This window comes from Schistocerca gregaria, chromosome 8, assembly GCF_023897955.1.
Source record: "Schistocerca gregaria isolate iqSchGreg1 chromosome 8, iqSchGreg1.2, whole genome shotgun sequence".
NCBI lineage: Eukaryota > Metazoa > Arthropoda > Insecta > Orthoptera > Acrididae > Schistocerca > Schistocerca gregaria.
In genome coordinates, this window is record NC_064927.1 from 363798387 (window position 1) to 363812093 (window position 13707).

A 13707-nucleotide genomic window follows, 5' to 3' on the forward strand; every position below is an offset into this window, starting at 1 on the left:
TAGTTCGGTAATTTTCACATCTGTCAGCACATGCTTTCTTTGGGATTGGAATTATTATATTCTTCTTGAAGTCTGAGGGTATTTCACCTGTCTCATACATCTTGCTCACCAGCTGGTAGAGTTTTGTCATGACTGGCTCTCCCAAGGCCGTCAGTAGTTCTAATGGAATGTTGTCTACTCCAGGGGCCTTGTTTCGACTCAATACCAAAATATATTGCTGTTTTTTCAGCAGTTACTAGAATTCGTTGTTACACACACACACACACACACACACACACACACACACACACACCAGACTGAAGAAACTGTCCAAGAGTAGCCAAAGGATAACATACTCTGCTTGTCTTTGATTTTCTAATTGCTGCCATAGGCTATTGAAAATTCATAATTCCATTCCGATGAAAGAAGTAATAAGTATTAATACAGGGTGTACATAAAGTCCGGGAACACTTTCCATTATTTATTGCACAAAAACCAAAAATTGAACAGATGTCATACATATGTCATTTTGAAGAGAGGCCCTGAAGGGTTGTTCCCACCCCCATGTATACTGCCACAGCATAGTTTGGTAATTTTTCTGATAGTCAGCGCTAGTCACAGACAAGGCGGGTTCAGGTGCAGAGCGAGCTTTCTGTGTGTTGGAGTTTGACAAAAACAAGTGTGCTACATCTGTTCAACGGTTATTTAGAACCAAGTACAGTAAGAAGCCACCAACAACGAAGGCCATCTTTTAGCAGGATGGGGCTCCACCCCATTTTCACCATAAAGTTCATGGGTACATGAACACGGAGCTGCCGCATCGATGGATCGGCCATACTACAAAAGGGGACAGCTGTTTCATGAAATGGCCTACCTGATCACCAGATCTCACTCTGTGAGACTTTTTTTCTGTGGGGACACATTAAAGATCTGGTGTATGTACTGCCTCTACCACATGATGTAGCAGAGCTCCAGGAGAGAATATGGGAAGCGACTGCCACAGTCGATGATGCCATGCTGGGACGAGTATGGCAAGAATTTGATTGCCATATTGACGTCTGCTGGGTTACTCATGGTTCACATATTGAATGATAGTAAAAAAAATAAATAAATAAATAAATAAATAATTATATCAGAATTTCTCTTCAAAATGCAATATGTATGATATCTGTACAATGTTTAGTTCTTGTGCAATAAATAATTGAACGTGTTCCCAGATTTTATGTACACCCTGTATTTTAAATGTCTGTAACTGCTCAACCTCTCCTATCCTTTGTAGAGAATTATTCTGAATTTGTCAGTAACTACACTGTATAATAGCTTTTACATGTTTGAGCAATGATATTTTTCTCATCATTTCTCCATTTCAGTAGCCCAGGTGTTGTTTACAAGTGCTCCCCATTTTTGTCTGTCCATCTACCATGCTCCTCTCAGAACTGCATCCCAGTTGACTCTTCTTGTTCCTTTCTTTCTTGGTCACTCTACCAGTCTTCTGCCAATCACAACTGTCTGTAGCCATTGTTTTGCTATCCTCCCCTCGTCTATTCACATAGCCAAGCCATCTCAAATAGACCTTTTCAATTTTTGTTTCAAGCAGGTGTTCACTCGAGCTCCCCCCCCCCTCCCCCTCCCTTATTTTTTCATCTCTTACCATATCCTTCCTAGTTGTCTGAACAGCAGTTCATGAGAACTTCTTTTCTGTGGCTTGCAGTTTGTTGTTGAGCTGCTCGGTTGTTGTGCAGGTTTCTAGGCCATATGTCATTAAGGGGGTAAAGTATGACTGATGGATAGTCGGTTTTGAACTTAAGGGACTTGTTTGTTCAATTGTAGATTTCAAACTTGATGGTAGGACAAAGCTGATTTTTGAGTTTGGTTATTAATCTCGTGCCCTGTGCTGTTATCACTGGACATAATGCACCCAGGATATTTGCAGTGATCTGCTGTTTCCAACTTTGTAGCTTCTGGCCTTACATTTTTCTTTCACGTTCTGCCTGTTGATTCACATTGCGATTTCTTTGTGTTACCTCAAATTGCTACATTGTCTGCAGATGCAAATTTATTGATCTCCTTCGTGTTGTTGTGCTTTATTGCTTTTGAAACTTCATCCATGTTGGTGAAAAAGGGTAATGGTGGAAAGACACTGCCTTGCTGAACCCCTTCATTGTTTGGAACGAGTCAGAATTAAGATTTTCTGTATGTATGCAATTGCAGCAGCCTTTGTAAAGCATTTTAACATTACGAATTACGCTTTTGGGTCCATTTTGTTTTTTAGGCTTTACCGTATGGTCTTCCTTGGGACATTATCAGATACTTTTTTGAGATCGAAAAGAACAAGTTTTAAGTCTTTCCTGTCTCCCAGATCTTCTCTAACAACATACTGAGTGCAATTATGAGACTCACAGTTGCACAGCATTCTCTGAATCCATACTACTCTTCCTGTAGCTGTGCTTCTATTATTTTCCCCATCTTTCTGTAGCTTCCCCATCCTTCCATATTGCACCTGTTACCTTATTACTAGTGGACCAAACAGCTTTGATCATGTCTGCACTGACTTCGTCAGACCCTATCGAATGTTTTTTTGGGCACGCTATTAAATGCTTTTTCTACTTTTGTCCATGTAGATAGACTTTCCTGATCAGGTTTACCATTATAATTGAAAATAGCCTATGGGTTACATTATTGGAGACTTCTACTGTATTACTGTATAGAGTTTCAAAAGAGGATTTCAAAATATTCTCTTTCGTGATTGTGTTGCTGTCTGGTTTATCTATTGCTGTTATGTATTAATTGTCTTTTCTTTTTCTTATTGTTCGATAGAGTAATCAGTTCTAAACTTTGCTGTCCTGGTCAAGTTCGTCTGTGAAATCAGTCCGAGATTTCTATATTTCTTTGATCACAATTGTTTTTACTTTAAGCCTCTTTCAGCTGCCATTTATTCAACAGTGTTTAGCAGAATGTAGATGTAGAAGTAGATATTTGTGTTCATTTACTCTTAATTCATTTATTCTGATATATTGTGCATTTTTTATCTCTGGATTTCTTGGCTTCATTTTTATTATTTCACAGCCCTCTTCACCTTATCATCCCACCGAGGGGTATCCTTTACCTTTATTTTACTGCCACTTTTTCCAAATACTTCTGCTGGAACTCCAACAATGCTTTCTTTGAATCTAATCCACTTGGTATTCCCTTCTTGTTACATTTCTGATGGTAACTTATTGTCCACTTTCTTTGTGTCTTGAACTTATTTCTCTGTCTTTCCTAATTCCCATGTCTTTATTTTTGGTTTCCTGGATTTCTGAAGTCTGTGAACTCCAGGTGTTTAAATGCTGCATGGAGAAATCTGTGGTATTGTTCAGACTTCCACTTGGTGTAACTCTGACATCATATATTATCTTCCCTGCTTCAGTGTCTGATAGGATTGAGATGGGTAGCAACATCAGGATAGCACACTGAGAGTTCTCTGGTGGGATAAAATCCCATCCTCGTCACAAAGTTTGTGTCATGGCTGAAAGAGCCACACCAAATAATGTACCCCAGGTAGCAAGAAATAATGAACTTTATATGTACTCACAAATTAATCCTTACTTCTGGAGAGCGGCAGAGCTCGAGGACTGTCCAGAAGACAGGTACCAGCAACATACATGCTCGTAGCCAGTTAAAAGTAGACATGGGTGACTGCTGTGGATAGATGGCTCCCTCAGATGGATCAATGACATGACCAGCATAGGAGTAAGTATCAATGAGTTGTGGGTGGACATACCGCGTGTGTGACCAAAGTTTTTCCAAGTGTGGAGAACTCAAAACAAGATGAGGAGTGACAGCTTGGACCCAACTCCAATCGTATGATATTTTTTGGGCAACAGAAACTCCTATTGAGGAACTGGCTGTTGCAGTTGGCACTATGGCCTGGACTTACTCCTGGTGCAAAATGGCTCTTGTTGGCTGGGCCACGTCCTTCATAATCATCCCAGTGGATGAATACTTGCATGATATCAGAGGTCACATGATCAGCAGAAGAATAACCAGTACCCATGATTGCAGCACTACTTGTAGTGACTCTAGCAGTGAAGCTGATGCCATATGTTACTATGGTGACTGTGGGAGATTCTTTTGATAATGCGCATGGTAGGGTTGTTCTGTTTACCCAAGTCTTCCTTGGTGGTTTTCCAACAGCTTGGAGAAGCAGCAACCCTTAATAAGTGTCCGTGTTGCATACTGGTGAATCCTAGGTGGATACTATAGGGAGGGAGGGAGGGAGTATTACACACTACATAATACAGACTTTAAAATAGAGAACAGTAACATGAACCATGGACCTTGCCGTTGGTGGGGAGGCTTGCGTGCCTCAGCGATACAGATGGCCGTACCGTAGGTGCAACCACAAAGGAGGGGTATCTGTTGAGAGGCCAGACACACATGTGGTTCCTGTAGAGGGGCAGCAGCCTTTTCAGTAGTTGCAGGGGCAACAGTCTGGATGATTGACTGATCTGGCCTTGCAACATTAACCAAAACTGCCTTGCTGTGCTGGTACTGCGAACGGCTGAAAGCAAGGGGTAACGACAGCCGTAATTTTTCCTGAGGACATGCAGCTTTACTGTTTTGTTAAATGATGATGGCGCCCTCTTGGGTAAAATATTCCGGAGGTAAAATAGTCCCCCATTCGGATCTCCAGGTGGGGACTACTCAGGAGGACGTCGTTACCAGGAGAAAGAAAACGCGTTTTACGGATAGGAGCGTGGAATGTCAGATCCCTTAATCGGGCAGGTAGGTTAGAAAATTTAAAAAGGCAAATGGATAGGTTAAAGTTAGATATAGTGGGAATTAGTGAAGTTCGGTGGCAGGAGGAACAAGACTTTTGGTTAGGTGAATACAGGGTTATAAATACAAAATCAAATAGGGGTCATGCAAGAGTAGGTTTAATAATGAATAAAAAATAGGAGTGCGGGTAAGCTACTACAAACAGCATAGTGAATGCATTATTGTGGCCAAGATAGACACAAAGCCCATGCCTACTACAGTAGTACAAGTTTATATGCCAACTAGCTCCAGAGATGATGAAGAAATTGATGAAATGTATGATGAGATAAAAGAAATTATTCAAGTAGTGAAGGGAGACGAAAATTTAATAGTCATGGGTGACTGGAATTCGTCAGTAGGAAAAGGGAGGGAAGGAAACATAGTAGGTGATTATGGATTGGGGCTAGGAAATTAAAGAGGAAGCCGCCTGGTAGAATTTTGCACAGAGCATAACTTACTCATAGCTAACACTTGGTTCAAGAATCATAAAAGAAGGTTGTATACATGGAAGAATCCTGGAGATACTAAAAGGTATCAGATAGATTATATAATGGTAAGACAGAGATTGAGGAATCAGGTTTTAAATTGTAGGACATTTCCAAGGGCAGATGTGGACTCTGACCACAATCTATTGGTTATGACCTGTAGGTTAAAATTGAAGAAACTGCAAAAAGGTGGGAATTTAAGGACATGGGATCTGAATAAGCTGAAAGAACCAGAGGTTGTACAGAGTTTCAAGGAGAGCGTAAGGGAACAATTGACAGGAATGGGGGAAAGAAATACAGTAGAAGAAGAATGGGTAGCTCTGAGGGATGAAGTAGTGAAGGCAGCAGAGGATAAAGTAGGTAAAAAGACGAGGGCTGCTAGAAATCCTTGGGTAACAGAAGAAATATTGAATTTAATTGATGAAAGGAGAAAATATAAAAATGCAGTAAATGAAGCAGGCAAAAAGGAATACAAAAGTCTCAAAAATGAGATCTACAGGAAGTGCAAAATGGCTAAGCAGGGATGGCTAGAGGACAAATGTAAGGATGTAGAAGCTTATCTCATTAGGGGTAAGATAGATGCTGCCTACAGGAAAATTAAAGAGACCTTTGGAGAGAAGAGAACCACGTGTATGAATATCAGGAGCTCAGATGGCAACCCAGTTCTAAGCAAAGAAGGGAAGGCAGAAAGTTGGAAGGAGTATATAGAAGGTTTATACAAGGGCGATGTACTTGAGGACAATACAGGGTGATTCAAAAAGAATACCACAACTTTAAAAATGTGTATTTAATGAAAGAAACATAATATAACCTTCTGTTATACATCATTACAAAGAGTATTTAAAAAGGTTTTTTTTTCCCACTCAAAAACAAGTTCAGAGATGTTCAATATGGCCCCCTCCAGACACTCGAGCAATATCAACCCGATACTCCAACTCGTTCCACACTCTCTGTAGCATAGCAGGCGTAACAGTTTGGATAGCTGCTGTTATTTCTCGTTTCAAATCATCAATGGTGGCTGGAAGAGGTGGCCGAAACACCATATCCTTAACATACCCCCATAAGAAAAAATCGTAGGGGGTAAGATCAGGGCTTCTTGGAGGCCAGTGATGAAGTGCTCTGTCACGGGCTGCCTGGCGGCCTATCCATCGTCTCGGGTAGTTGACGTTCAGGTAGTTACGGACAGATAAGTGCCAATGTGGTGGCGCTCCATCCTGCAGAAATATGAATTGTTGTGCTTCTTGTTCGAGCTGAGGGAACAGCCAATTCTCTAACATCTCCAGATACTGTAGTCCAGTTACAGTAGCACCTTCGAAGAAAAAGGGACCAAAAACTTTATTGGCTGAAATGGCACAAAAAACGTTCACCTTAGTTGAGTCACGTTCATACTGAGTTGTTTCCCGCAGATTCTCAGTGCCCCATATACAGACATTGTGACGGTTGACTTTCCTGTTAGTGTGGAAAGTTGCTTCATCACTAAACACAATCTTTGAAACAAAAGAGTCATCTGTCTCCATTTGAGCAAGGATAAAATCACAGAAATTGATTCTTATATTCTTATAAGCTGCAGACAGTGCTTGAACCAATTTCAGACGATAAGGTTTCATAACTAACCTTTTTCGTAGGACTCTCCATACAGTTGATTGTGGAATTTGCAGCTCTCTGCTAGCTCTGCGAGTCGATTTTCCTGGGCTGCGAACAAATGCTTGCTGGATGCGTGCTACATTTTCATCACTCGTTCTCGGCCATCCAGAACTTTTCCCTTTGCACAAACACCCATTCTCTGTAAACTGTTTACACCAACGTTTAATACACCACCTATCAGGAGGTTTAACACCATACTTCATTCGAAATGCACTGTCGTTGATTCACTTCTGCCGTACTTAATAACACAAAAAGCTTTCTGTAGAGCGGTCTCCATCTTAGCATCAACTGACGCTGACACCTAGTCAACAGCGCCTCAAGCGAACAAATGTACAACTAAATGAAACTTTATAGCTCCCTTAATCCGCCGACAGATAGTGCTTAGTTCTTCCTTTTGTCGTTGCAGTGTTTTAAATTCCTAAAGTTGTGGTATTCTTTTTGAATCACCCTGTATTATGGAAATGGAAGAGGATGTAGATGAAGACGAAATGGGAGATACGATACTTTGTGAAGAGTTTGACAGAGCACTGAAAGACCTGAGTCGAAACAAGGCCCCTGGAGTAGACAACATTCCATTAGAACTACTGACAGCCTTGGGAGAGCCAGTCATGACAAAACTCTACCAGCTGGTGAGCAAGATGTATGAGACAGGCGAAATACCCTCAGACTTCAAGAAGGATATAATAATTCCAATCCCAAAGAAAGCAGGTGCTGACAGATGTGAAAATTACCAAACTATTAGTTTAATAAGTCACAGCTGCAAAATACTAATGCGAATTCTTTACAAACGAATGGAAAAACTGGCAGATGCAGACCTCGCGGAGGATCAGTTTGGATTCCGTAGAAATGTTGGAACACGTGAGGCAATACTGACCCTATGACTTATCTTAGAAGAAAGATTAAGAAAAGGCAAACCTACGTTTCTAGCATTTGTAGACTTAGAGAAAGCTTTTGACAATGTTGACTGGAATACTCTTTTTCAAATTCTAAAGGTGGCATGGGTAAAATACAGGGAGCGAAAGGCTATTTACAATTTGTACAGAAACCAGATGGCAGTCATAAGAGTCGAGGGGCATGAAAGGGAAGCAGTGGTTGGGAAAGGAGTGAGACAGGGTTGTAGCCTATCCCCGATGTTATTCAATCTGTATATTGAGCAAGCAGTAAAGGAAACAAAAGAAAAATTTGGAGTAGGTATTAAAATTCATGGAGAAGAAGTAAAAACTTTGAGGTTCGCCAATGACATTGTAATTCTGTCAGAGACAGCAAAGGACTTGGAAGAGCAGTTGAACGGAATGGACAGTGTCTTGAAAGGAGGATATAAGATGAACATCAACAAAAGCAAAACAAGGATAATGGAATGTAGTCAAATTAAATCGGGTGATGCTGAGGGAATTAGATTAGGAAATGAGACACTTAAAATAGTAAAGGAGTTTTGCTATTCAGGAAGTAAAATAACTGATGATGGTCAAAGTAGAGAGGATATAAAATGTAGACTGGCAATGGCAAGGAAAGCGTCTCTGAAGAAGAGAAATTTGTTAACATCGAATATAGATTTATGTATCAGGAAGTCGTTTCTGAAAGTATTTGTTTGGAGTGTAGCCATGTATGGAAGTGAAACATGGTCGATAATTAGTTTGGACAAGAAGAGAATAGCAGCTTTCGAAATGTGGTACTACAGAAGAATGCTGAAGATAAGGTGGATAGATCACGTAACTAATGAGGAGGTATTGAATAGGATTGGGGAGAAGAGAAGTTTGTGGCACAACTTGACTAGAAGAAGGGATCGGTTGGTAGGACATGTTTTGAGGCATCAAGGGATCACAAATTTAGCATTGGAGGGCAGCGTGGAGGGTAAAAATCGTAGAGGGAGACCAAGAGATGACTATACTAAGCAGATTCAGAAGGATGTAGGTTGGAGTAAGTACTGGGAGATGAAGCTTGCACAGGATAGAGTAGCATGGAGAGCTGCATCAAACCAGTCTCAGGACTGAAGACAACAATAACAACAACAACAACAACATTACTTTGTTTTTTGGTCTTCAGTCTCCTTCTGACAGGTTTTATGCAGTCTACCACGAATTCCTCTCCTGTGCAAACCTTCTCATTTCAGAGCAGCTCTTACAACCTACATTCTCAATTATTTGCTGGATGGTTTCCAATCTTCATCTTCTTCTAATATTTTTACACTCTGCAGCTCCCTCAAGCACCATTGAGGTTATTCTCTTATGTCTTAACAGATGTCCTATCATCTTGTCCCTTATTTGTTTCTACATATATTCCTCTCCTCACTGATTCTGCAGATACACTCCTTATTTCTCCTTGCCTTATCAGTCCATCTAATTTTCAACATTCTTTCTGTAACAACATTTCTCAAATGTTTAAATTCTCTTCTGTTCCGGTTTCCCCACCATCCATCTTTTACTGCCACACAATGCTGTGTTCCAAATGAACATTCTAAGAAATTTCTTCTTCTAATTAAGGCCTATGTTTGATACCAGTAGACACTCTTGGCCAGGAATGACATTTTTGCCAGTGCTAGTCTGCTTTTTGTGCCCTCTTCATTCTGATCATCATCATTTTTCTTCTTCTTCTTCTTCTTCTTCTTCTTCTTCTTCTTCTGCTAGATGGCAGAATTTAACACAGTCTTCTTCCTGATCCCCAGTTCTGATGTTAAGTGTCTGCCTGTTCTCTCTTCTGCTATTTCTCATTACATTCATCTTTCTTTGATTTATATCGATCCATATCCAGTACCCATTGGACTGTTCATTCCATTCAAGAGATCCTGTAATTCTGATCTACTTTAACTGAGGATAGCAATGTCATCAACAAATCTTATCATTGAAATTCCATTCACCTTGAATCTTAATCCCTATCTTGAACCTTTCTTTTATTCCCATCATTGCGTCTTCGATGTATAGATTGAATAGTAGGGGCAAAATACTATTTCCCTGTCTTAAATCCTTTTCAATGAGATTACTTTGTTCTTGGTCTTCTATTCTTATTGTTCACTCTTGGTTCTTCTACAGATTGTATATCATCCATCTTTCCGTATAGCTTACCCCTATTTTTTTCAGAATTTCAAACATCATCTTAAATTGTCGAACATTGCTTCCATATTGACAAATTGTAGGAGTGTCTTGATTATTTTTCTCAGTCTTGCTTCCATTATCAATCACAATGTCAGAACTGCCTCTCTGGTGCCTTTACCTTTTTTAAAGCCAAACTGAGCATTGTGTAATGGATTCTCAGTCCTGTTTTCCAATTTTCTGTGTATTGTTCTTGTAGACTCATGAGCTGTTAAACGATTATTCAATAATACTCTTACTTGTCGGCACTTGCTGTTTTCGGAATTGTGTGGATGACGATTTTCCAAAAGTCTCGTGCATTCTACAGACCACCTTGAATAATTGTTTTGCTGCCCCTTCCCTCAATGATTTTAGAAATTCAAGTAAGTGTTATCTATCTCTTCTACCCTATTTTATCTTGTGTCATCCGAAGCTCTTCTAAATTCTGATTGTAATACTGGGTCCCCTATCTGTTCCTTGTCAATTCCTGTTTCTTCTTCAGTCACGTCATCAGACAAGTCCTCCCATCATAGAGGCCTACAGTGTACTTTTTCCACCCACCTGCTCTCTCCTCTGTATTGAACAGCACTTGGAATTCCCTTTGCACTCTAAATGTTACTGCCCTTGCTTTTATTTTCGCCAATGGTTGTGTCGTCTTTTCTGTATACTGAGTCATTCCTTCATACAGTCATTTTGTTTTCGATTTTTTCACCTGTTTCATGCAGCTGTTTCACATTAGCTTCCCTCCACTTCCTATTGACTTCATTCCTAAGTGACTTACATTTCCGCATTCTTGAATTTCCATGAATATTTTTGTAGTTCCTTCTTTTGTCAATCAACTGAAGTGTTTCTTCTGTCACCCATGGTTTCTCCTCAGTTACCTTCCTTGTACTTGCATTTTTCTTTCCAGCTTCTGTGACTGATTTTAGAAATGCCCATTCCTCTGGAACTGAACTGCCTACTGAGCTATTCTTTATCACAGTATCTACAGCCTCGGAGAACTTCAAACGTACCTCTTAATTTCTAAGTATTTCCCTATGCCACTTTGTTGTGCATTGATTCTTCCTGCCTAGTCTCTTAAACTCTAGCCTACTCTTCATCATTACTAAATTGTGATCTGAGTGTGTATCTGCTCCTGGGTAAGCCTTATAATCTGATATCTGTAATTTTGGAATCTCTGCTTGACTGAGGTGTAATGCAAGTCAATCTTCCCATATCTCCTGGCCTTTTCCAAGAATGAGCATACTTCCTCCTCTTGTGATTCTGAGAAGCGTATTCGCTATTACTAGCTGAAATTTACTGCAGAACTCAATCAGCATTTCTCCTCTCTCATTCCTACTGCCAAGCCCATATTCCCCCATAACCTCTTCTTGTACACCTTTTGCTACAACCAGATTACAGTCCCCCATAACTATTAGATTTTCATCTTCCTTTATGTGCTGGATCACCTGTTCAATATCTTTATTTACTCTCTCTCTCTCTCTCTCTCTCTCTCTCTCTCTCTCTCTCTCCCTCCCTCTCCCTCTCTCCCCCTCCCCCCCTCCCTCCCTCCCTCCCTCTCCCCCCATCTTCTGCTTGTGACATTCGCATGTATACCTAAACTATCGTTGTTGGTGTTCATTTGCTGTTGATTTTGATGAGAACAACCCTGTTGCTGAACTGTTCACAGTAACTCACTCTGTGCACTATCTTGTTATTCATAACAAATCCTACTCCAGTTATACCATTTTGTGCTGCTTTTGATATTATCCTATACTCATCTGACCAGAAATCCTTGTCTTCTTCCCATTTCACATCATTGTTCCGTACTATGGCTAAATTGAATCTGAATGTTTCTTGTTTAATATTGTCTACCTTCCCGACCAAGTTAAAACACTACACATTAATTTCAGAATGAGACTTAAATAATTGTGTAATTATATATAGACACTACACATTATGTGAGATAAGATGGTGTAGTAGTTAAGACAAACGTACCTCTGTTCAGAAGGAGTGAGGTTCAATTCTTCTTCCAGCCATCCTGGTTTGTTTTCTATGGTGTACCTAAATCACTTCAGGTGAATGTGAGAATGGTTCCTTGTAAAGGTTGTGGTCTATTTCCTATCCCATCCTAGCCCAATTCTGAAGTAGACGAGACAGCATTTCAAGTGGTTTTATGTGTAGGAATAATGGTATTCATTTAAACTCTATTCAATAATATGTCAATTTCCTGGACTTGTCAAAAGTCCCTGCCAAGTCAGAATGCAGATTTAATTCATGCAAGTCAGGGATCATACTTCATTGTTTGCACCATTCAATAGAGAAGTCTGATTTTGGTTTTGCATTTTGTGCTACCCAGTTGATGACAGCAGCCAGAACTCATACAGTTTACTTCTGTCTTTAACCTGGTTGTTGGTGGTGGAAGATTGTGTGTGTGTGTGTGTGTGTGTGTGTGTGTGTGTGTGTGTGTGTGTGTGTGTGTGGCAGACTGTCAGTGAATGTTTCACCAAAAACAACGGAGAGAAGTGTAGTTTGCAACACACAACTCTTACCCACTCACGTTTATTTTTGCTGTCAGGTTTCAGCCTCTGAAAAATGTGATTTGTTGTGCTATCTCATATGTATTCTCAGGATCCTATGAACATAGTATAGAAACTGATTGACTAACTTAACTTGTCCTAAAAGAGTTTTTGGGGAGGCTGGTGTTTACATTAATTGTAATCACATTTCATCTTCAGAGTTTATGTTTCGGTAAGGTACGAACTCAATGTCATAAATTGGCTATTTACTGCTGCTAGTGTTTTATATCCAATAAGATTTGATATGTACCTTGTACCATAGTCTTTGGTTCCATAAATTGTTTAAGATATGCTTTATATTAACTGTACATTCTATTTATTATTTTCAGTAATTATTTAAAAAAATTAATGCAAGATTTACATTATGTTCTGTAGGATATAATCCCTTCAAGTTTTATTTTTATTGAGGATGTCTTCTATAATGACAAAAGGACACCTGGTAATATTGATTACAGTTCCGAAATAAGAACTTGGGCTGAATCACAAGGAGTAAGCCTAGCATCACTGGAAACTAAGAGCATGGAAAAGACAAAAGTAACAGATCTATGTCTAAGATTTGGTCGTCCGTATGTTTTTGTGCACATGGGCAACTGTGAGCATCTCATAGTCTTCCGCACTGCAAGGTATGTTTATATCACGTAGTTTATGGCATGAATTTTTAGTTACTTTGTTGCACTTGTAAATGGAATTCAATGTGGAATCCAAAAAAATTAAAAATGAATCAGTTGCATTAAGTTATTTACAAACTAATAGTTTGCATATCTAGTAGGAAAATAGCTGCATAGAGTTAAGCAGGATGGAAGAATAACTGGGCAAGAATAAACACAGGTATGCTTGGCCTCGATTGATGTTTTTTTGAAAAATGCTGAAGAAGGGGGAGGGGGCTGAGTGGTGTGGGTGGTGGGGGGGGGGGGGGGGAGAGGAGGAAACAGGAGTGGTCTTATTTGTGACTGGAAACATTGATGAAAAGCTTCTGGAAATAAAATCAAATGTCACAAAAATAATAGTGGTGAATATGTGTAAGTTTCAACTTGTAATTGAATATGGTTATAGAAGTTTGAAGCTTTCTGAAATTGTTTATTCCAGTGGCTGAGAATTGTATTATCATCAGGTTGGATGCCCTTAGAGCCATTGTGCACAGTGACTGTGATGTAATTCAAATAGGAAATGTCAGCA

General features: G+C 39.8%; 1 protein-coding gene across 1 annotated transcript in view; it reads left to right on the plus strand.

Moving 5' to 3' along the window:
• LOC126283999 (snRNA-activating protein complex subunit 3-like) overlaps positions 1–13707 on the plus strand; it is a 70380-nt gene that overhangs the window by 37122 nt on the left and 19551 nt on the right. Inside the window, exon 4 of the mRNA XM_049982540.1 lies at positions 12907–13154. Coding sequence (XP_049838497.1) covers positions 12907–13154 — 248 coding nt within the window. The remainder of the gene's footprint in view (positions 1–12906; positions 13155–13707) is intronic.